This window comes from Hyla sarda, chromosome 7 (assembly GCF_029499605.1).
Source record: "Hyla sarda isolate aHylSar1 chromosome 7, aHylSar1.hap1, whole genome shotgun sequence".
Taxonomy (NCBI): domain Eukaryota; kingdom Metazoa; phylum Chordata; class Amphibia; order Anura; family Hylidae; genus Hyla; species Hyla sarda.
In genome coordinates, this window is record NC_079195.1 from 188,879,881 (window position 1) to 188,905,374 (window position 25,494).

At 41.3% G+C, this 25,494-nt stretch overlaps 1 protein-coding gene across 33 annotated transcripts in view; it reads right to left on the reverse strand.

Moving 5' to 3' along the window:
* The window catches only part of LOC130282928 (uncharacterized), a 119,149-nt gene that overhangs the window by 65,754 nt on the left and 27,901 nt on the right, over positions 1-25,494 (reverse strand). For 29 of the 33 annotated variants that reach the window (XM_056531919.1, XM_056531909.1, XM_056531900.1 and 26 more), the window contains exons 9-22: positions 23,086-23,152; positions 22,775-23,000; positions 22,663-22,686; positions 21,557-21,608; positions 20,490-20,556; positions 17,233-17,458; positions 17,120-17,149; positions 15,541-15,592; positions 15,300-15,360; positions 14,970-15,198; positions 12,130-12,181; positions 11,932-11,998; positions 11,622-11,847; positions 10,614-10,646 (exon numbers count right to left, since the gene is read on the reverse strand). In XM_056531919.1, the coding sequence (XP_056387894.1) occupies positions 10,614-10,646; positions 11,622-11,847; positions 11,932-11,998; positions 12,130-12,181; positions 14,970-15,198; positions 15,300-15,360; positions 15,541-15,592; positions 17,120-17,149; positions 17,233-17,458; positions 20,490-20,556; positions 21,557-21,608; positions 22,663-22,686; positions 22,775-23,000; positions 23,086-23,152 (1,412 nt within the window). The remainder of the gene's footprint in view (positions 1-10,613; positions 10,647-11,621; positions 11,848-11,931; positions 11,999-12,129; positions 12,182-14,969; positions 15,199-15,299; positions 15,361-15,540; positions 15,593-17,119; positions 17,150-17,232; positions 17,459-20,489; positions 20,557-21,556; positions 21,609-22,662; positions 22,687-22,774; positions 23,001-23,085; positions 23,153-25,494) is intronic. The other 4 variants (XM_056531896.1, XM_056531920.1, XM_056531901.1 and 1 more) reach the window with 1 other exon arrangement.

Below are 25,494 nucleotides of genomic sequence, written 5' to 3' on the forward strand. Positions count from 1 at the left end.
GTTACATGTTTCAGATTACATGATTTTTTTCAACAATATAGTGTTACCAGCTATTGGTTTTCTGTACGGTTTGACCACTACAGATCCGTCTTGGATGAGAGGATCACGTCAAGAAAAGGAATTTCGTTGGGTCCATAACATGATGTGAAACTCAAATTCATAGCATTGTAATTTAAATACTTGATGAAAGCATCATATTCATCCGTTTCTCCTTTACAGATTATTACCAGATCGTCAATATAACGCCCTACCCAGTGAAAATGTTCAATAAACGGATTGGATAAAGAAAAAATGTATTTGTCCTCGAAGACGGACATAAAAATATTTGCAAACGAGAGGGAGCATTCCGCAAATCGAATTGTCCGTCAAACACAAAAAACTCCACCGCCATTGACAAAAATTCCTTTAGTGAAGGTGAATATGTGCTGTGATGATCCAAAAAATACCTTAATGCGGAAAGGCCCTCTCCCATCGGAATGGAGGAATAAAGGGCAGTGACATCACACGTACCCCATTAGAGGTCGTCTGTCCATGATATGGTGTCAAGGATGCCCAAAAGGTGTTTAGTGTCTCTAATAAAAGACAGAGTCTCAGAAACTTTGGTCCCAAGCAGCTCATAAATTATTGAAAATGCAAAGGTTCTATTATTTGCCTGCTTTTCACACTTTTACACTTGCGTTTTTTTTTTCTTTGTGTCAGCCAACACATTTTTGTGGTATTATTATATACACATCATGAGATGTTATATATCCCGAATTTTATGCAAATTATAAGTAACTTTTTGATTATTATTCATTTTAGAATCTGTCTCTATGTAAAATACAAAATATCTTAGGGGTTAATGTTAACCCCCTTGTTTCAAGAGTAGTGATGCATCCGTGTTATCCATTGTTCTAATTGTGTGATCTCAGCTGATTCCTATCAGTTGGTAAGATGTACTCTATTTTAACATTGTGTGTAACACTGGCAGTATGCTTTTGACAAAGTGGGACACCACGAAACTCGTCAAGCTTGAGCTCTGCTTCATTGTACATGCTTGCTAATCCATTTTTAAAGAAGAAAATAAAGTCTTGTGATTTTACTCCACCTGTCTAGCGCTGGATTTTTCCTTTGCTTGTATCCTGCCTCCACTGCACCGTGGTTTCCGGGCGCTTGGATTGCTTCAGGGTTAGGCTGGGTTTACACCATGTTTTCTCACATACGGCAGGGGAGAGCTAAAACCTCGCGCTACTGCATGCCTTTCTATGTACTCCCTTATGTAATTCATTTCAATGAGTTGGCCGGAGTGAAACGTTCGGTCCGGTCGGCTCATTTTTGCACCGTATGCGCTTTTACCACCGGACCTAAAACCGTGGTTGACCACAGTTTTAGGTCCTGGGGAAAAGCGCATATGGCGCAAAAATGACCCGACCGGACTGAACGTTTAACTCTGGCCGGCTCATTGAAATGAATTACATACGGGAGTGCATAGAAAGGCATGCGGGAGCACGAGGTTTTAGCTCTCCCCTGCCGTATGCGCTCCCGTATGGGAGAAAACGTGATGTGAACCCAGCCTAAGAGGGTGAGCTGGACTTTTCTTTGTCTATATCAACACTGCTAAATCAACCATTCTCCCTTTAAAAATAAGTGAGGAAATTAGAATCCAGCTAGAAGCGATATATCCCTTTGTATGTGCTAGGGACTTCCTAACATACTTAGGCATTAAACTAACTTCCTCTCCATCTAACTTCATATGAGTAAATGTAGAAACATTCAATCATTTTGAGATATATTTGGCAAAATAAGAGACCTAGAACCACATCTCAAATATTATGTCGCCCTATGTCAGGCAAATATTAGACAGTAATAGCTTAACATTAACAACAGGCTTGAAAGTGTGGTTGTATGTGTCACGATGCCGGCTGGCAGGTAGTGGATCCTCTGTGCCAGAGAGGGATTGGCGTGGACCGTGCTAGTGGATCGGTTCTAAGTCACTACTGGTTTTCACCAGAGCCCGCCGCAAAGCGGGATGGTCTTGCTGCGGCGGTAGTGACCAGGTCGTATCCACTAGCAACGGCTCAACCTCTCTGGCTGCTGAAGATAGGCGCGGTACAAGGGAGTAGACAAAAGCAAGGTCGGACGTAGCAGAAGGTCGGGGCAGGCAGCAAGGATCGTAGTCAGGGGCAACGGCAGGAGGTCAGAAACACAGGCTAGGAACACACTAGGAAACGCTTTCACTGGCACGATGGCAACAAGATCCGGCAAGGAAGTGCAGGGGAAGTGAGGTGATATAGGGAAGTGCACAGGTGATAACACTAATTGGAACCACTGCGCCAATCAGCGGCGCAGTGGCCCTTTAAATCGCAAAGACCCGGCGCGCGCGCGCCCTAGGGAGCGGGGCCGCGCGCGCCGGGACAGGACTGACGGAGAGCGAGTCAGGTACGGGAGCCGGGGTGCGCATCGCGAGCGGGCGCTACCCGCATCGCGAATCGCATCCCGGCTGGAGGCGGTATCGCAGCGCCCCGGGTCAGTGGATCTGACCGGAGCGCTGCAGTGAGGAGAGTGTAGCGAGCGCTCCGAGGAGGAGCGGGGACCCGGAGCGCTCGGCGTAACAGTACCCCCCCCCTTGGGTCTCCCCCTCTTTTTAGAGCCTGAGAACCTGAGGAGCAGACTTTTGTCTAGGATATTGTCCTCAGGTTCCCAGGATCTCTCTTCTGGACCACAACCCTCCCAATCCACTAAAAAAAAGGTTTTCCCTCTGACCTTTTTGGATGCCAGAATCTCTTTGACGGAGAAGATGTCCGAGGAGCCAGAAACAGGAGTGGGAGGAACAGATTTGGGAGAGAAACGGTTAATGATAAGTGGTTTAAGAAGAGAAACGTGAAAGGCATTAGGAATACGAAGAGAAGGAGGAAGAAGAAGTTTGTAAGAGACAGGATTAATCTGGCACAAAATTTTGAAAGGACCAAGATAGCGTGGTCCCAACTTATAGCTAGGGACACGGAAGCGGACATATTTAGCGGAGAGCCATACCTTGTCTCCAGGGGAAAAAATGGGAGGAGCTCTTCTTTTCTTATCCGCGAACTTCTTCATGCGAGATGAAGCCTGTAAGAGAGAATTTTGGGTCTCTCTCCATATGATGGAAAGATCACGAGAAATTTCATCCACAGCAGGCAGACCAGAGGGCAAGGGGGTAGGGAGGGGGGGAAGAGGGTGACGGCCGTACACCACGAAAAATGGGGATTTGGAGGAAGATTCAGAGACTCTGAAGTTATACGAGAATTCGGCCCATGGTAGAAGATCTGCCCAGTCATCCTGGCGAGAGGAAACAGAATGTCGTAAATAATCACCCAAGATCTGGTTAATTCTTTCTACTTGTCCATTGGATTGAGGATGATATGCAGAAGAAAAATTTAATTTAATCTTGAGTTGTTTACAGAGAGCCCTCCAGAATTTAGACACGAATTGGACGCCTCTATCCGAGACGATCTGCGTGGGCAACCCGTGAAGACGAAAAATGTGTACAAAAAATTGTTTAGCCAACTGAGGCGCTGAAGGAAGACCAGGAAGAGGGATGAAATGTGCCATTTTGGAGAATCGATCAACGACCACCCAAATAACAGTGTTGCCACGGGAAGGGGGTAAGTCAGTAATAAAATCCATACCAATCAGAGACCAAGGCTGTTCAGGGACAGGCAGAGGATGAAGAAAACCAGCGGGCTTCTGGCGAGGAGTCTTATCCCGGGCACAGACAGTGCAGGCTCGCACAAAGTCCACAACATCCGTCTCCAGAGTCGGCCACCAATAGAAGCGAGAGATGAGTTGCACAGATTTCTTGATGCCCGCATGACCTGCGAGATGGGAGGAGTGACCCCATTTGAGGATTCCGAGGCGTTGGCGTGGAGAAACAAAGGTCTTTCCTGGAGGAGTTTGCCTGATGGAGGCTGGAGAAGTGGAAATCAGGCAGTCAGGAGGAATGATGTGTTGCGGAGAGAGTTCAACTTCAGAAGCATCCGAGGAACGAGAGAGAGCATCGGCCCTAATGTTCTTATCGGCAGGCCGAAAGTGAATTTCAAAATTAAATCGGGCAAAGAACAGAGACCACCTGGCCTGGCGAGGATTCAGCCGTTGGGCAGACTGGAGGTAGGAGAGGTTCTTGTGATCAGTGTAAATAATAACTGGAAATCTTGATCCCTCCAGCAGATGCCTCCATTCCTCAAGTGCTAATTTAATGGCTAGAAGCTCTCGATCCCCGATGGAGTAGTTCCTCTCCGCCGGAGAGAAGGTCCTAGAAAAAAAACCACAAGTAACAGCATGCCCGGAAGAATTTTTTTGTAGAAGGACAGCTCCAGCTCCCACAGAGGAGGCATCAACCTCCAATAGGAAGGGTTTAGATGGGTCAGGTCTGGAGAGCACGGGAGCCGAAGAAAAGGCAGACTTGAGCCGTTTAAAGGCGTCTTCCGCTTGAGGAGGCCAAGACTTGGGATCGGCATTTTTTTTGGTTAAAGCCACAATAGGAGCCACAACGGTAGAAAAATGTGGAATAAATTGCCTGTAATAATTGGCGAACCCCAAAAAACGTTGGATAGCACGGAGTCCGGAGGGGCGTGGCCAATCTAAGACGGCAGAGAGTTTGTCTGGATCCATTTGTAGTCCCTGGCCAGAGACCAAGTATCCTAGGAAAGGAAGAGATTGGCATTCAAACAGACATTTCTCTATTTTGGCATAGAGTTGATTGTCACGAAGTCTCTGAAGAACCATACGGACATGCTGGCGGTGTTCTTCTAGATTGGCAGAAAAAATCAGGATATCGTCCAGATATACAACAACACAGGAGTATAAGAGATCACGAAAAATTTCATTAACAAAGTCTTGGAAGACGGCAGGGGCGTTGCACAGGCCAAAGGGCATGACCAGATACTCAAAGTGTCCATCTCTGGTGTTAAATGCCGTTTTCCATTCATCCCCCTCTCTGATGCGGATGAGATTATAAGCACCTCTTAAGTCCAGTTTGGTAAAGATGTGGGCACCTTGGAGGCGATCAAAGAGTTCAGAGATGAGGGGTAGGGGGTAGCGGTTCTTAACCGTGATTTTATTAAGACCGCGGTAGTCAATGCAAGGACGTAGAGAGCCATCTTTTTTGGACACAAAGAAAAATCCGGCTCCGGCAGGAGAGGAGGATTTACGGATAAAGCCCTTTTTTAAATTTTCCTGGACGTATTCAGACATGGCAAGAGTCTCTGGGGCGGACAGAGGATAAATTCTGCCCCGGGGTGGAGTAGTGCCCGGGAGGAGGTCGATAGGACAATCATAAGGCCTGTGAGGAGGTAGAGTCTCAGCTTGTTTTTTGCAAAAAACATCCGCAAAGTCCATATAGGCCTTAGGGAGACCGGTTACAGGAGGAACCACAGAGTCACGGCAAGGGTTACTGGGAACCGGTTTTAGGCAGTCCTTGGAACAAGAGGGCCCCCAACTCTTGATCTCCCCAGTTGACCAATCCAGGGTTGGGGAATGAAGTTGAAGCCAGGGAAGTCCAAGGAGAATTTCAGAAGTGCAATTGGGGAGGACCAAAAGTTCAATCCTCTCGTGATGAGATCCGATGCACATTAGAAGGGGCTCCGTGCGGAAACGTATGGTACAGTCCAATCTTTCATTGTTTACACAATTGATGTAGAGGGGTCTGGCGAGACTGGTCACCGGGATGTTGAACCTGTTGACGAGAGAGGCCAAAATAAAATTTCCTGCAGATCCGGAGTCCAAGAAGGCCACAGCAGAGAAGGAGAAGGCAGAGGCAGACATCCGCACAGGCACCGTAAGACGTGGAGAAGCAGAGTAGACATCAAGGACTGTCTCACCTTTGTGCGGAGTCAGCGTACGTCTTTCCAGGCGGGGAGGACGGATAGGACAATCCTTCAGGAAGTGTTCGGTACTAGCACAGTACAGGCAGAGATTCTCCATGCGGCGTCGTGCCCTCTCTTGAGGTGTCAGGCGAGACCGGTCGACCTGCATAGCCTCCACGGCGGGAGGCACAGGAACAGATTGCAGGGGACCAGAGGAGAGAGGAGCCGGGGAGAAGAAACGCCTCGTGCGAACAGGGTCCATATCCTGGCGGAGCTCCTGACGCCTTTCGGAAAAACGCATGTCAATGCGAGTGGCTAGGTGAATGAGTTCATGTAGATTAGCAGGGATTTCTCGTGCGGCCAGAACATCTTTAATGTTGCTGGATAGGCCTTTTTTAAAGGTCGCGCAGAGGGCCTCATTATTCCAGGATAATTCTGAAGCAAGAGTACGGAATTGTACGGCATACTCGCCAACGGAAGAATTACCCTGGACCAGGTTCAACAGGGCAGTCTCAGCAGAAGAGGCTCGGGCAGATTCCTCAAAGACACTTCGAATTTCCGAGAAGAAGGAGTGTACAGAGGCAGTGACGGGGTCATTGCGGTCCCAGAGCGGTGTGGCCCAAGACAGGGCTTTTCCAGACAGAAGGCTGACTACGAAAGCCACCTTAGACCTTTCAGTGGGAAACTGGTCCGACATCATCTCCAAGTGCAGGGAACATTGGGAAAGAAAGCCACGGCAAAACTTAGAGTCCCCATCAAATTTATCCGGCAAGGATAGTCGTAGACCAGAAGCGGCCACTCGCTGCGGAGGAGGTGCAGGAGCTGGCGGAGGAGATGATTGCTGAAGCTGTGGTAGTAACTGCTGTAGCATAACGGTCAGTTGAGACAGCTGTTGGCCTTGTTGCGCTATCTGTTGTGACTGCTGGGCGACCACCGTGGTGAGGTCAGCGACAACTGGCAGAGGAACTTCAGCGGGATCCATGGCCGGATCTACTGTCACGATGCCGGCTGGCAGGTAGTGGATCCTCTGTGCCAGAGAGGGATTGGCGTGGACCGTGCTAGTGGATCGGTTCTAAGTCACTACTGGTTTTCACCAGAGCCCGCCGCAAAGCGGGATGGTCTTGCTGCGGCGGTAGTGACCAGGTCGTATCCACTAGCAACGGCTCAACCTCTCTGGCTGCTGAAGATAGGCGCGGTACAAGGGAGTAGACAAAAGCAAGGTCGGACGTAGCAGAAGGTCGGGGCAGGCAGCAAGGATCGTAGTCAGGGGCAACGGCAGGAGGTCAGGAACACAGGCTAGGAACACACTAGGAAACGCTTTCACTGGCACGATGGCAACAAGATCCGGCAAGGAAGTGCAGGGGAAGTGAGGTGATATAGGGAAGTGCACAGGTGATAACACTAATTGGAACCACTGCGCCAATCAGCGGCGCAGTGGCCCTTTAAATCGCAAAGACCCGGCGCGCGCGCGCCCTAGGGAGCGGGGCCGCGCGCGCCGGGACAGGACTGACGGAGAGCGAGTCAGGTACGGGAGCCGGGGTGCGCATCGCGAGCGGGCGCTACCCGCATCGCGAATCGCATCCCGGCTGGAGGCGGTATCGCAGCGCCCCGGGTCAGTGGATCTGACCGGAGCGCTGCAGTGAGGAGAGTGTAGCGAGCGCTCCGGGGAGGAGCGGGGACCCGGAGCGCTCGGCGTAACAGTATGCTTTTAAACATCAAGTTCTGTGCCCCTTGAAACGTAACGATGCCCCTATGGCCCTGATTCAACATTTACTTCCAGCAACTAATTTGTTCAATTGGGTTAGTAAAGATATTAATAATTTGGGAGAAATTAGTGAGAGAGGTTCTTTATCACCTTTTGAAAATATCTCTAAACATTTTGGAATATTACCCAATGACTTTTTTAAGTATCTCCAGGTGCGTCACTGTGTAAACTCTTTTAAATGGGGAGAGGATAAAGGGAGGAAGCTATATGATGATTATTTTATGGAATTTAAAAAGGAATAGGGAGGAATACAGTCATGACCGTAAATGTTGGCACCCCTGAATTTTTTCTAGAAAATGAAGTATTTCTCACAGAAAAGGATTGCAGTAACAGATATTTTATTGGAACTAAACCAAAAAATGGAGGAAAAAAAGGAAATTGGGCATAATGTCACACCAAAGTCCAAAATGGTCTGGACAAAATTATTGGCACCCTTAACTTAATATTTGGTTGCACACCCTTTGGAAAAAATTACTGAAATCAGTTGCTTCCTATAACCATCAATAAGCTTCTTACACCTCTTCTTGGACCACTCTTTCTTTGCAAACTACTCCAGGTCTCTCTTATTGGAAGGGCGCCTTTTACCAACAGCAATTTTAAGATCTCTCCATAGGTGTTCAATGGGATTTAGATCTGGACTCATTGCTGGCCACTTCAGAAGTATCCAGCACATTGTTGCCATCTATTTCTGGGTGCTTTTTGACGTATGTGTGGGGTCATTGTCCTGCTGGAAGACCCAAGATCTCGGACGCAAACCCAGCCTTCTGACACTGGACTATACAGTGCGACCAAAAATCCATTGGTAATCCTCAGATTTCATGATGTACACATTCAAGGCACCCAGTGCCAGAGGCAGCAAAACAATCCCAAAACATAATTGAACCTCCACCATATTTCACTGTAGGTACTGTGTTCTTTTCTTTGTAAGCCTCATTCCATTTTCGGTAAACAGCAGAATTATGGGCTTTACCGAAAAGCTCTATCTTGCTCTCATCTGTCCACAAGACGTTTCACAGAAGGATTTTGGCAACTCAAGTTCATTTTGGCAAAATGCAGTCTTGCTTTTTTATGTCTCTGTGTCAGCAGTGGGGTCCTCCTGGGTCTCCTGCCATAGCGTTTCATTTCATTTAAATGTCGACAGATAGTTCATGCTGACACTGATACTCCTTGAGCCTGCAGGATAGCTTGAATATCTTTGGAACTTGTTTGGGGCTGCTTATCCACCATCCGGACTATCCAGCGTTGACACCTTTCATAAATTTTTCTCTTCCGTCCACACCCAGGGAGCTACAGTGCCATAGGTTGCCAAACTTCATGACAATGTTGTGCACTGTGGACAATGTTGATATTTTTCCACAATTTTGGTTTCAAGTCCTCAGACAGTTCTCTTCTCCTCTTTCTGTTGCCCATGCTTAGTGTGGCACACACAGACACACAATGCAAAGACTAAGTGAACTTCTCCTTTCTATCTGCTTTCAGGTGTGCTTTTTATATTGCCCACACCTGTTACTTACCCCAGGTGAGTTTAAAGGAGCATCACATGCTTGAAACAATCTTATTTTCCACAATTTTGAAAGGGTGCCAATAATTTTGTCCAGCCCATTTTCAGAGTTTGGTATGACATTATGTCCAATTTGCTTTTTTCCTCCCATTTGTTGGGTTATTTCCAATACACACAAAGGGAATAAACATGTGTATAGCAAAACATGTGTTACTGCTATTCTTTTCTGTGAGAAATACTTCATTTTCTAGAAAAATTTCAGGGGTGTCAACATTTATGGCCATGACTGTATCTAAAACATATAAAGCTCTACAGTTAACATCAACTACGAGGAAATTGTCCTATCAAAAGAAGTGGGAAAATGATTTAGGGTATCCCATTTCTGATGTATCATGGTATAAGATATCTTCCATTTTATCTAAAGTTTCACATTGTGTATCTGACCTAGAATCCTCTTGCAAATTATTATATTGATGGTAATTTACCCAGGCTAAGCTGGCCAAGTTTTATACTAATACCTCCCCCATATATGGAGATGTAAAACTGAGATCGGTTCATTAATACATATATGAGGGAGTGCACAGGGATACAAGTGCTATGGAGAAAGATTCTTATATTATTTATAAAATAAGTTGGCGGGAGATGCCAAAATTAAATGGGGTCCTGTATTGGCACTGTTATGATTGGGTTTAGAAGAAGCGTAATTAACTGAAACCACTTAAATTTTTCACACACTTTCAGCAACAAGGAATGCTATTGCAAGGTGTTGGAAAAAATAAGATTCACCAGATATCTCTCAGGTTATAGCATCCCTCAAACAAATAGATGTTATGGAAAAATTTATATTAGGAAGACTGGAAAATGTTAAAGCTAGATTTAGATATTGTGAAGTCTGGGAACACTTTATAGAACAACTACGCCAGGTGGAGAAAATTAGATTTTAAAGACAAAGTGAAGGGGGGTGAAGCGGTTAGAATGGTATGAAAGAAGTTGGATGGATGTAGTTGTAGGTAAGAGGGTTGGGTTCTTATTTGTTTGTTTATTGTGGTATATGCTATTCGTGTATCATTGAAAACTTATAAAATATTTCAAAACAGAAACCATGTGGTCTGTGTCTCTCTGTGTCTCTGGAGGATGGGGGCTGCTTTCAGAAAGGGACTTGGACAGAGACACAGGGGGTGGCTGGATCATGTCTTTTTCTCACTTGCTGCATGTAAGTGACAACTTAAAGAGGGGGAACTGCTCTTTATTACTAATGAATGATATTTAGACAATTAAATAAGTTGGTGAGAAGGAAAGCATGGGCTATGGGATTAGTTCCCCAGAGTACCCCTTTAATGGCATATCCCATGAATAAGCCATCAATGTCTAGATAGGAAAACCTCTTTAAATTATAGACCTGGAATCTGGCTTGCACAACCTAACATTATTCTGATATAACCCACTGTTGACTCTTATAAATTACTTATCTTTTCCAAGAAGGTTCCATTTATTTTTTTTTACTTGTAAAGAAGCTATGAGCTATTACCTGCTTCTGCATTCATGTTCCATTTCCAGTCTGCTAAAATACAGAATAAACAATGTTTTAAGGTTAATAAAAAAAAAATCAAATGTGTGGTTTTAAATACTTATATGAAATGTTGATCAAAAAAGTTGGTCAGAGAATTGGACTAAAAGATTCTGTCACATTCTGTTTTCAGCAAATAAAGCTTAATAATCATACAAATAAGTATCCAGCAGCTTTCAAATATATAGTACTTAGTGTTCTTTAATTCACAGAGTTTTCAAGATCCTTTTTAACAGACACGGAAAAGGAAACTTTGAATTGTGGTGGCATTACATGCTGGCTAATTAGGTAATAGATGGGTCTATGTCAGATTCTCTCTCCTGGGTCAGGTGGGGCCTAAGTGGAAAAACCCTGTTCTTTAATATTCCTGTGAAAATTAAGACTGATGGGACAACCCTTCAGAAAGGGAAATTTCTTAAGTATCATATTTAATCAAATGTTTGAAATCATTTTACTAAATATTGTGCTTGCCTTTTTTCAACAATAATGCCACACAGGTTTATGAATCTTAGATGCAGTATGACTTTTTTTTAATGATAAAGAAAACATTAAAGGGGTACTCCAGTGAAAAACTATTTTTTTTAATCAACTGGTGCCAGAAAGTTAAACAGATTTGTAAAACTCCTCTATTTAAAAATCTTAATCCTTCCAGTACTTATCGCTGCTGTATGCTCCACAGGAAGTTCCTTTCGTTTAAATGTGTTTTCTGTCTGACCACAGTGCTCTCTGCTGACACATCAGTCTGTCTCAGGAACTGTGAAGAGCAGGATAGGTTTGCTATGGGGTTTGCTCCTGCTCTGGACAGTTCCTGAAACAGACAGAAGTGTCAGCAGCGAGCACTGTGGTTTAACCAAAATACATCCAGCCATTGGGAAGTTATGCTGGAACATATACACATATGTACACACTTACATTGAGTTTTATATATAAAGATTAATGCTGCTTATCTGTGTGTTAATTGCAAGATACCTGTCTGTGGTAGCTTGTAAGACGTTTGGGTATAAAGAGTGCTCTGGAATTCATTTAAAGAGATGAACTCAAATGATCCAGATGATGAACCATGACTTTTTGATGTTATTCCATTTCTTGATGAAGATTCATAATTGTCCAGTCCTGGTTTTACACGTGCTATCAATTTACCCCCTTCAGGAGGCATTTTTCCATCATGAATGCCAGCTGCGCAAACAGATGACTCCTATAAATTTAAAATATTGCAGATATAAGATTCTGGAACCAACACAAAGAAATATTAGGAATACCTAATAAATTCATATCTCACCTGTGCATAAGTTTTAGATCCCCAAACATTTTCCTTCTGTGCGAGGCAACCAGCAGGACAAATAACGCTGAAAACATAAAGTTGTAAGATAACATGTATTATACCACCTCAAATATTCTTCATGATGAAACATTGCACAATAGCAGAAAATTTCACTTAAGCATACAGAATACTCAAATGCAATATACTCGTACTTACAGAGTTATTTGGGCGGGTAGTTGAATGGCTGTGAAGGCGCAGTTTCCTTCAACTGAAATACAAAACAAACACATTAAGAAAAGTGCTATGTAAAGAGAATTTGTCAGGAATATTTTCTTGCTATGAGCTGCAAACATCATTAACCCCTTATGGACTAAGCCCATTTTGACCTTAAAGGGGTTATCCAGGAAAAAACTTTTTTTTATATATCAACTGGCTCCAGAAAGTTAAATAGATTTGTAAATTACTTCTATTAAAAAAATCTTAATCCTTTCAGTACTAATGAGCTTCTGAAGTTGAGTTGTTCTTTTCTGTCTAAGTGCTCTCTGATGACACGTGTCTCGGGAACTGCCCATTTTAGAATAGGTTTGCTATGGGGATTTTCTTCTAAACTGGGCAGTTCCCGTGACACGTGTCATCAGAGAGCACTTAGACAGAAAAGAACAACTCAATTTTAGAAGCTCATAAGTACTGAAAGGATTAAGATTTTTTTATAGTAATTTACAAATCTGTTTAACTTTCTAGAGCCAGTTGATATAAAAAAAAAAGGTTTTTCCTGGATAACCCCTTTAAGGACCAGGGCATTTTTTGGCAAATCTGACCTGTGTCACTTTATGCATTGATAACTCTGGGATGCTTTTACTTATCAGTCTGATTCCGAGATAGTTTTTTTGAAACATATTCTACTTTAGGATAGTGGTATATTTTCGTCATTAGTTGCATCATTTCTTTGTGAAAAATTCAAAAATTTGATGAAAATTTGGAAAATGTTGCTTTTTCTTTTACTTTGAAACTCTGCTTGTAAGAAAAATGGACATGCCAAATAAATTATATATTGTTTCACATATACAATATTTTTAACTTTATGTTGGCATCATAAAGTAGACATGTTTTTACTTTTTTAAGACATTAAAAAATAGCAGCAATTTTCCAGATTTTCACATAAAAATTCAAAATCAGAATTTTTCTTGGACCAGTTCAGTTTGAAGTGGATTTGATCTGTCAGAAATACCCCATAAATTACCCCATTATAGAAACTGCACCCCTCAAAGTATTCAAAATGACATTCAGAAAGTTTGGTAACCCTTTAGGTTTTTCACAGAAAAAGCAGCAAAGTAGAGGAGAAAACTCAAAATCGTCATTGTTTTTATGCTAACATGTTCTTGTAGCCCTATTTTTTTTTTTTTTTATAAGAGGTGAAAGGAGAAAAAGCTTCCAAAAATTTGTAACTCAATTTCTCTTGAGTATAGAAATACCTTATATGTGGATGTAAAGTGCTCTGTGGGCGCACTAGAAAGAGCAACTTTAGAGGGAAAGAGCAGCTTTAGAATTTTGGGGGGCGAATTTTGCTGAAACAGTTTTTGGGGGCATATTACATTTAGGAAGGCCCCATGGTGCCAGAACAGCAAAAATGAAACACTATTTGGGAAACTACACCCCTCAAGGAATGTAACAAGGGGTACAGGAACCCCACTGGCATTTGACAGATTTTTGGAACAGTGGGCTGTGCAAATGAAAAATTACATTTTTCATTTTCACGGACACTGTTCCGAAAATCTGTTGGACACCTGTAAGGGTATAAATGCTTACTGCACCCCTTGTTACATTCTTTGAGGGGTGTAGTTTCCAAAATGGGGTCACATGTGGGGGGGGGGGTGCAACTGTTTTATCACCATGAGTGTGTTTTTTTGTGTTTATGTCAGAACCTCAGAACGATTTCAGCAGGTGTCCTGTTCCAATCACCACCCGAGGCGCGGATGTAACCGGAAAGCCGGAGGGTGCAAGGGTGTACCTGAATGCCCTTCATTCCTTTTGGGTTAAATAGATGTTGGTGGTTGCTAATTACCTTTTCAATTCTCATTGTAAAGTGTCAAGAAGGTGGAGCCAAGCTGCTAAAGTGCCACATCCTGGCACACCCAGACGCTCGCTCTCACCTCCCAGACCCTTGTTCACTGATGTACAGGGCTCTGTATGTCAATAAGGAGGGATCAGTAAGTTTGGCAGCCACCATCAGCTCCAGGATCTACAGTTTACTTTTATTCCTTAACAACTTTTCAATGGTATCTACAACTCTGAGCAACAAATACAGCTGTGTGTATCTGCAAATATCAATCAAGTACCCAGATGCACAGATATGCTTATCAAGAAGTATGAAACACACACATTTTTGGTTTTATTACTTAGATTTATCTAAAAAGCACAATAATTGTATTATTTATCTTTATTGAGGCTCCACTGTGACTTTGGCTGCAACACAGTTCAAGTCGCCAAGAATAGCAGCGCCATGTTCCTGCATTGCAGCCAATGAAAGCGAATGTAATCAAGCTGCGACCCACAAATCACTGTGACCACGAGCAGAAAAACATCCAGAATATGTTTCTCACAACTTTTGTGCCACAATGGAGTGTGCAGCCTATATATGAATGGGCCTCATTTACTAAGAGTTTCGGGTTTTTACTAGTGGGAAAAGTTGTTTTAGACATGCAGGATTCCTCTCTATTTACTATTGGGAAAAGTCGGAAAATTTTCTGACCAGCTTTTTGTAGGTCGATATTTCCAGCCATTTACCCACAGGATTTTCTGTGAATTCCATAGTAACTTTTCGGGTTTGTCAGATTTTTCAGGAGCACACTGTCGCACACTGGCGCAGACATTTCTCAGACAAAATGACCAGACAAAAACTGGTCGGTTTAAGCTTAGTAAATGAGGCCCAATATTGTACATTTTCTACATGTAAAAAAAAAAAAAGTAAACATAAAAATTAAGAGCAATTAAATTTTTTTCAAACACTGCCATCTTTATCAATGATTTTCTTCACTTCCATAACAGTCTGATATTACCTTTTTCTAAAGAGTCTTGTGGGTTGTCTTTATGCCTCAGTGATAAATATTCATATGTTTGACTCAACACAAAAGATCCAGACCATGGCCCCTGATTTTTTGAAGTGACTCCATTTCTATTGGACTGTATATAGCTATTTAGTCCAGGCTTCTTTTGTACAATAAACTGTCCTCCAGTTGTAGGTGTGATCATTCCAGAATGTATAGCAGCTGTACAGACTGAAGATTCCTATAATAGCGGGCACATAAATTACACAGTTGTATTATATAGCTAAATTATAAAAAGAAAAAAAATATTTGCTATAATATTTATTAAAGCTGCAATCTTACATCTGTGAAGATATCAGTTCCCCATACGTCTCCTTTTACACATTCAGGAGGACAAATCACTCTGTTGTTGTAAGGAAAAGTTTTATGACAAGTTTAAAAGGTAAATGCAACAAGATCTACTCTGCTAATATTTATTCTAATTCCCTTTATATTGATTAAATATGCCCAGAACAGAATCAACAATGAGCATATACATTTGTGTATGTATATTATTAACGTAAAGTAAAATACTCATACTTACATAGTAATTGGTGCAGGTAATTGCTTCCCTGTTAAAGTGCAACTACCTCTAACTAAGAAAAGAAAAATATGATTCACATTACATGTAATGTAATGAGGCTGAAAACAAATCTGTCATCTCTAACATGTGGTCCTGTATAAGGGCCGGATATTACGGCTACAGGTCTGCACTCCTTTTGTTCCTATTGGATAATAGGAGTTACAAAACAATAAACCAATAGTAGATAGACGGACCACACTCACCGGTATTGCAGGATATCTCTTCTATTCACACGCTTGTGGCGGGGAGTACAAACACGGACGCAGGGGAGTTCACAGGACAAGCAGGCATAGTCATGAGTCTATTACATTTATGAAGGCACTGATTGACAGGCTGCTATGTATCCATGTATGCACAGCCATCCTGTCAGTCACTGCAGAAAGGGGGCAAGGGAGGCTGGGGATCTATTTTGGATTTTTCTTAATATGGTGATAGATCAATAAAGCACAGAATGAATTTCCTGTCCTAAAGCAGACATGGAAGAAACGATAAACAAATGTATGTAGACTGATTATGTTTTTTTGGTCCTCCATTGGGCATTTTTATTTGATATTGTTTTTATTACTTCATGAAATCTTTAATGCGTTAGGGCATAAGGTTTATTATGTGCTTTATTGCTCCCTTATCAAATTATTTCAGAATGGTACAAAAAAAGGTCTAAAAATGACATATTTATTCTGAGGTTTGCAAATAAAAGACTTTACTGAGCCTTAAGCCTTTGGGTCCTGAATCTTTCTTTATCCAAATAAAATTACAGTTTACAGAAAACGTAATATAGCCCTTTGACCAGAGAACCGTCAGTTGAAAGAAAGGCCTTATCTGGGTGTATAGAGTTGTTATCCTGCCTTATTTAGGCCTTTTGTAGTATAATAGCGCAGTCATCTATCATTATAATCCTACCGCAAAATTGAAGTGACTCTGCCCCAATCTGCATAGCTAAGCTAAAAAGTGTGATGCAAAAAAACATTCAATGTCAACCAATGTCAGTGGCCATAAAAATTGAAAGAGGTATCCGGATATCAGAGTCCTGTAGATCATCCATTAATTTAAGGGCTCAATAAGTAATTTAAAGGGGTACTCTGGTGGAAAACATTTTATTTTTAAATCAACTGGTGCCAGAAAGTTAAACAGTTTTGTAAATTACTTCAATTTAAAATCTTTTTAAAATCTTTTTAAAAATCTTAATCCTTCCATGACTTATCAGCTGCTGTATAATACAGAGGAAGTTCTTTTTTTTTTTTTTTTTGTCTGTCCACAGTGCTCTCAGCTGACACCTCTGTCCATGTCAGGGACTGTCCAGAGCAGAATAGGTTTGGTATGGGGAATTGTTCCTGCTCTGGACAGTTCCTGAGATGGACAGAGGTGTCAGCAGAGAGCACTATGGACAGACAGAAAATAAATTTTAAAAGAAAAGAACTCCCCCTGTATTATAGAGCAGCTCATAAGTCTTTAAATTGATTTAAAAACATGTTTTCCACCGGAGCACCCCTTTAAGCATTCCTAATTTCAAATATCATATATCCAAATTAATAAAATGTACCTGTTGTTGGGTCGAACTCCTGTTCATTATCTGTTACAAGTGTAAAAGCAAGTAATGTTAGAAGGTGTCTGAAAAAGTTATATACAATAAGTAGTGAAAACCTAAAACATTACCTGATTCTGGGATACTAAATAATGTTTCTGTGTTTGTTGTGGTTTGAAAATCAAATGATGTACTGAACACAAAGGTCTCAAATGACTCATCCAGACTTTGTGATGTTATTCCATTTCTTGTAGATGATACAAATTTTTTCTGTGCTGGTGTCTTCTGTACCAGGGTGGTTCCCCCTGTTAATGGTATTCTTCCTGCATGAATAGCTGATGCACATATTGAAGATTTCTAATGGAACAAAAAAGTAGGACAGTAGTGTAATATTCTGCATTTCATACATACATGGGTCATATTCAAGCAGAACATGTTCATTCGTCACTAGTATGTTAAAAGTTCCTTCTTGCCATTAGTTCCCAGCTGCCTGAACCACGAGCAGCATGAAACTGGAACAGGCTCCCTTTTCGCAATGTTGGGAAATTCCCTCTAAATGGCAGCACTGTTTCAGAGGAATAAGTGTTATAATTTCAGCAGGGAACAGGGCTCTGGGTCAATGGGGTGGTCCCCGGTGGCTTCTCCCTGCACCACTGGCTATGATTGACAGATCCCTTCCTTTTGTGTATAATGAAAGATCTATCAATTAAATCACCAGGGACTGCCATGATGACTCAGTCAAGTTATATTATTGATACCTCTGAAACCACACAGCTCTTCAGAGTATTGTCACATATGGGCAGGGAAAAGTGTACTCCTGCTCTCACCCAGATCTACTTTCTACTTGCGTAATTTCCCTAACCGGCGATTCCATAACTTAAAGGGGTACTCCGCTGCTCAGCGTTTGGAACAAACTGTCCCGAACGCTGGAGCCGGCAGCTTGTGACGTCATAGCCCCGTCCCCTCAATACAAGTCCCATAGACTTGCATTGAAGGGGTGTGACATTATGAGGGGGCGGGGCTATGACGTCACAAGCTCCCAGTGACGGCTCCGGCTTTCGGAACAGTTTGTTCCAAACGCTGAGCAGTGGAGTACCCCTTTAAGGATGGTCCCTCCTCCGGACTAAGTGCAGGGGCTTCACAAGCCAAAATAATAATCAAAATACAATACAGTACAGCTCAGGAAAAAATGGTCAGGAAACAATGGGTTAAGATGTACAACAAAGGAAACACAGAGGGGGACAGACAAGCAAAAATAGAATTGTCAGCAAGCAGAGTCCAATAGCCAAGAGAACTACCAATTCATCAGACAATAGGTTAACTGAGGAACAAAGCAGAAGTCAAATACAGGAATACCAAAATCACATGCAGAAAGGAGCTAGCTTAGGAGAGTAAACTCTTTCTCAAGCAGAGTCTGAAAGACGACTGAGAGCCTTTAAAGCCAAGACGCTGCAGCCTAACACTAGAAAGGTTTAACCCTTTGGGCAAAACCAGGTCAAGTCATTACAAGTATACAGCATTGTGAAAAAAGATTCTCTTTCTCCCTATTTTATGCTGCTAATGGTTCAGGCACCATAAAGTCACTAACATGTTCCTTTTATCTTTATTCAGTGTTTCGGTTTTCCAAAATTTTTTGATGACTCATAACATATGTGCCACCCGTGGCATCCACTACTGACTTTCATGGCCTGAATGTAGTCACATAGTAACTATGTTTGGGTCCTTTCCCACACACATACATTCAATTACTTGGGCTCAAAAGCATCATGTTCTATCGAATAATTAAATGTATACATATAGTTTTTTTTTTTTTTTTAAATCATAACTTTTTGTAAGAAATTAATATGCTTAAAGGGGTATTCCAGGAAAAAAACTTTTTTTTATATATCAACTGGCTCCAGAAAGTTAAACAAATTTGTAAATTACTTCTATTAAAAAATCTTAATACTTTCAGTACTTATGAGCTTCTGAAGTTAAGGTTGTTCTTTTCTGTCTAAATCCTCTCTGATGACACTTATCTCGGGAAACGCCCAGTTTAGAAGCAAAACCCCATAGCAAACCTCTTCTAAACTGGGCATTTCCCGAGATCCAAAAATCAGCAATTCTGGTCTTTGGTAGTTTTTTTTTTTTTACACTTACACAATTAACTGTGTGGTTTCTTATATTTGATATCATTTAACTATTTGGACATTTCTTCATGTGGTGATACAAAATATGTTTATTTTTGTTTCTTTTATTTGAAAAAAAAATGGAAAAAAGGGGGGTTATTTAAACTTTTATTAGGAGAGGGATTATTTATCAACTTTTTTTTCTTTCACTTTTTTTTTGTCCCCTTAGGAGACTATTACCTGCAATATTTCGATTATGAACACTTACCAATGTAATGCAATAAAATAGCATTGATCACTGTTATTAGCATTTAATTTATACAGGCTGCTGAGTCTGCCTGTATTCATGGTGCATCAATCAGTGGCAGTTAGGAACCCTCTCATCATCAGCTGATTGGCACCCCCCAATTTTTTTGCGGAGGTACCAAATAGCCCTTCAAACCAACTGGCTTTTCGATTCCATGATCAACTTTGATCACTGCATCTAAAGATTAATACCGGACATTGGCGTAAAATTAAGTGTCATGTAATTTATTACCGTAACTGTTAATGGCCGAAAAATATTAACAAATAAATCTGACTAGGGAGTATGATAGAATAGCAAATCTTTCTAACTTTCTGCTGTTCCAGTACCAAAGCTTTACGTTTCCCCACCCTCTCTGTTCACATTACATCAGGGATGCCATACTGAACCTAATGGCAATACTGCTCCAAGATAAAAGGCCAGTAATTAAAAAGTGTGGTCTTAGATTTGTTGTGACCGGTGTTAGGCCTGAGGCCTGAGCTGACCTTTTGCACCAGGGCCGTGAGTCCTCAGTTCTGTCCTAGCCCATAACCTTTAAATAAAGTGTAATTTTCTGGTGATAATAGATGCCTTTATCCACACCCTGTCAGTTTGTTAACTGTAGTACCACTGTGTGTGCTATGGGTGGCAGAGTGACACCTACTTTTATACTTGCAAGTTTACCCACAAATCACAGATAAATGCTAGGGATCCCTGTAGGGGGATACTTTGTCATCAGCTCATTGTCACAAGCCTCTTCCAACAAGCAAGGATTTTCAAAGCAGAGAACCCCTTTAATGACCTGTATTTAATGAGCAATGGCAGGTTATTCAAGAGTCTCTCAACTGACTTTAATGAAATCTATTAGGTTTTCTCAGGTTTAAGTCTTTAAGTGTTTAACTCTAAAATGTGAATGCTTTTAGATGTATAATTTCCCATACATTATCATTTAGTTACTTTTTTCTGTGCATGTTGGAATTTGTTAGCTTATTCTCACCTGTGCATAAGTATCCGTGCCCCAAATCATTTCCTTCTGACTTTCACATCCACCAGGGCAAAGTACGCTGTTAAGTAAAATATGCAGAACAATTCGTTAAATGCGATCCAAACAATGGTGCAATGAATGCCGTTTGATAATCTCTGAGGAACACTTTTCAATGTAAATGGTTTAAATAAAAGAATATAGTCAATTCCAATGTATGACACATATAACATATCCATGTACTGCCTGTCCTATAAATGACATTTCTTTAATTCTTCATTAACGAAACCTGATGACTGTCAGATTACATTTTCTAGATTACTGCATAATAATAATAATAATAATAAGTGTAGAGATCCTCATCAAAGCAAGCCTAAAGTTTTGTGCAAGATTATCATTATAGCCATACAAGTATATGATTCAGCCAATTCCCTGTTCTTTTTGAAAGAATGAAAACAAAATGATTGGGTACCACCTTAGCCAGTCAAAAAAAAAATTATTGCTCCTAGAGAGAGGAAATTGAAGTCTCGCAGATACAATACCTTTGTTTTATTTTCCTAACCATCAAAATCTACTCTATCTGCAAGACTACTATTTCCTCTTTATGTTCTTTAAAGGGGTACTCCTCTGGCCAGCATTCGGAACATTTAGTTTTTTAGAACCTCATGCCGTCAGGCCACACCCCCTCAATGCAAGTCTAAGGGAGAGGGTGTGAAAACTGCCACGCCCCCTCCCATAGACTTGCATTGAACGGCATGACATGACATCACGAGGGGGTGTGGCCAACCCCCACAGTATGCACACAGTATTCGGAACAAAATGTTTCGAACGCTGGCCAGTGGAGTACCCCTTTAAACTTCCCTATCCTACATATGCAACAAATGTGGATTAACGATGTAATTGTGTACAGTTCATTTACCAAAACTGAGACATTCCATTGAGGACCAAGTGACTATTTGCCCACCCCAGTTTAGACTGCAGAAATATTGCATTAAACATTCAACCTTTTGGAAATGGAGCAGCTCATCTGTGCGTCACATTTTAATCCCACAAATATATCCTCCAACTTTAGACAAACTCACATAGTAATAGGTGCAGGTAACTCCTTTGCAGACATTGCACAATGTACGGAAACTGTGGTAATACAATGAACAAATACATCAATAAAATAAAAGTATATTACCATTTACAAAACAGAAACAATTCAGAAGCTCTGGGACCTCAGTCCATGATGAAATGATATTGTAACATTAGCTTTTCTCTTAAAAATTTTTTTCTATATTCTTTTTTTTTGTTTTAATAAACAGTGCAAAACAAGATGATGTGCTCTCCCCGACTTTTGCTCTACATCTCTCCTTTTCCCTTTGCTTCTGTCTCAGTGTAAACACTTCCATTTTACTCTATATCTTGCTATCCCTTGAATATATATCTGGAGGGTTTAAATATCAGTTCTTTGTATTTCATGTTGGGGTCATTACTGGAGGTGATGACGGATAGATATTTGTGTGTTTGTAAAGGCCTCATACACATTAGACATGTGTTGGTTGAACCTGCTGTCCTTGGCGGACCAACTGATCATCTAATGTATATGTGAGCACCTCGATTCTCCCCTGACAGATACAGTGACGGAGGAAAAGGATCTGCCATGTTGGAATTTAACTGGCTGATTGTTTTGTTTTTGGGGAGATGATCCATAGCTAGAACAGTCAGCTAATGGCTTACCCCTTTTCTTTTTATTGCTAATACGTACATTCTTGGATGATCCCATTGTTCATGTATGGCTATTATTGTATGGTTATTGCTATTGTTTTAACCTTGTTTTAAGTTATTTAACCTCATTGGCTTCCTTAAATTTTCTTTTATTACTTTTCTCTACTTTAACTTTTTTATTCTTGCATGCTGTTAAAAATGGAAGCCAAGAAGCCAACATTTTGAAAAGAACGTGACCACTTGTTTGTAAATGTTTTAAAATATCTTCTAGAAAATGTAACAGCTTTGGGCTTTCCTGGGCTCCAGTATAAAAATGTATTGGATGTATTGCAAATTCATGAAATGCAGTTTTCCAAATGTTTACTTAATTTACAAAATGTCTCCACTGTTAATATAAATATTAACAATAAATAAACCAATACATATTTTTTTTACTAAAATGGTAGTGCCTGAAATCATCTGAAAGTTAAACCTTTACCTGGCTTAGATTCCAATTTCATTCCTAGAATAGAAAGTTTAATTATTGTATAATAATATTGATTGCAATATAGACAAGTGTCTGATTATCTAAATTTGTGTCACTACCATACCTGTCTGTGGCACTGTATATGAATATTCTGTATATGTGGTGGTTTGATATTCATAAGAAAGGCTCAGTATAATTGATCCAGATGCAGAACCTTTACGTTGAGTTGTTATTCCATTCTTTGTGGATTCGTCATAGCTGCTCTGTCCTGGCTTCTTTTGCATTACCACTTTTCCACCAACGGTGTCTACAAAGCCACCATGAATTGCGGCTAGACAAAGTGCAGAGTCCTGAAGATCACAATAAAATATACATTGTATTGCAATAATTGGTACATTTGTTTTAAATAAGAGCTCATTTATGCTTTTTTCTTACATCTGAGTAGACTTCTGATCCCCAGACTTGTGCAGGGTGTTTGTGACAATTTTTAGGACAAATAATGCTAAAACAAATAGCAAAAGAAGAGTAGTTATTTGTTATAGAATGAAACAATGCCTTATCTAAAAATATAAAATATGTTTAAAAATATATTGGTTATACTTTTCTTTTTTCTTTTAATAGTTTTTAATTGAATTTTACCATAATAGAAAAACAAACATGTATAAAGGACAGACGCAGCTGTCAACTTATTATTTTACGACAACAAACACAGCGAACAGTTGTTTACTGCATATAATCTTACATATAAGATAGGCAGTTGTTTAACCAAACCAAAAGGAAAACAGAAATAAATAAAAAGAATAAAGTAAAATAAATAAAAATAAAGGAAATATAACATCTCCAACATAACAAACATAGTAGTATGCATGCGTACCAATAATGTTATATATATATTTTTTCTTTTCTTTCCTTATATATCTGATACATAATGAAACGCTGTGGAAAAGGGCAATGTGATACATTTTACAAAAGCTGCCTATTCCGGTTATGGTTATACTTTTAAATGATCTGAATACTTATATTAACACAGGAGCAGCCTACACAATCTACAGATTTTTTGTAGGGGCTGACTGTAAATTCACAGTTGGTTGAATAACTTTGGTCTCGTGTACAGTGCATCACAAAGGCCTGCAGGGAACCAAGGAAACATAGGTAGTAGGGGCATTGGGGGTTGTAAAAAATGCTTGTGACAGCTTAAGAACAAATAACTTGTAATCTTTAGTCCACATAGCAGCGGCTGTGGGAATCAAGTAGGCAAGAAACAGGACCTGATTGGACAAGTAAAGTCGCTGGCTAGAGAAGAGAGGGTCATCGCAACTGTTTAACTGAACAATATTACTGACAGTGAACAAATAAATAAAAAATACCTTAAGTGCTGCTTTAATCTTGAGAATATTTAACCTATATCTTAAAATAATTATTATTCTACAAGGTGACTCTTATTGGTTACTTTGGTTTTTCACAGAGGCACATGGAGGGTTTCTATGTTTAGTCTTTATGTACACTGCTCAAAAAGGGAACACTAAGATAACACATCCTAGATCTGAATGAATGAACTAATCGTATGAAATACTTTCATCTTTACATAGTTGAATGTGCTGAGAACAAAATCACACAACAATTATCAATGGAAATCAAATTTATCAACCCATGGAGGTCTGGATATGGAGTCACACTCAAAATCCAAGTGGAAAACCGCACTACAGGCTGATTCAATTTTGATGTAATGTCCTTAAAACAAGTCAAAATGAGGTTCAGTAGTGTGTGTGGCCTCCACGTGCACGTATGACCTCCATACAACGCCTGGGCATGTTCCTGAGGAGGTGGCGGATGGTCTCCTGAGGGATGTCCTCCCAGACCTGGACTAAAGCATCTGACAACTCCTGGACAGTCTGTGGTGCAACGTGGAGTTGGTGGATGGAGCGAGACACTCCTTCTCTTCATAGGGGAGCGAGATGTGCTCAATCGCATTCAGGTCTGGGCAACGGGCGGGCCAGTCCAAAGCATCAATGACTTCCTCTTGCAGGAACTGATGACACACTGCAGCCACATGAGGACTAGCATTGTCTTGCATTAGGAGGAACCCAGGGCCAACCGCACCAGCATATGGTCTCACAAGGGGTCTGAGGATCCATCTCGGTACCTAATGGCAGTCAAGCTACCTCTGGCAAGCACATGGAGGGCTGTGCAGCCCCCCAAAGAAATGCCACCCCACACCATTACTGACCCACCTCCAAACGTTCTCCATGGCGTCTCCAGACTCTGTCACTTCTGTCATGTGCTCTGTGTGAACCTGCTTTCACCTGGAAGAACACAGGATGCAAGTGGCGAATTTGCCAATCTTGGTGTTCTCTGGCAAATGCCAAACGTCCTGCACGGTGTTGGGCTGTAAGCACAACACCCACCTGTGGACATCGGGCCCTTATACCACCCTCATGGATTCTGTTTCTGACCGTTTTAGTGGACACATGCACATTTGTGGCCTGCTGGAGGTCATTTTGCAGGACTCTGGCAGTACTCCTCCTGCTTCTCCTTGCACAAAGGTGGAGGTAGCAGTCCTGCTGTTGGTTTGCCCTCCTACGGTCTCCTCCACGTCTCCTGATGTACTCGCCTGTCTCCTGGTAGCGCCTCCGTGCTCTGGACACTATGCTGACAGACACAGCAAACCTTCTTGCACAGCTCGCATTGATGTGCCATCCTGGATGAGCTGCACTACCTGAGCCACTTGTGTGGGTTGTAGACTTCGTCTCATGCTACCACTAGAATGAAAGCACCGCCAGCATTCAAAGGTGACCAAAACATCAGCCAGGAAGCATATGAACTGAGAAGTGGTCTGTGGCCACC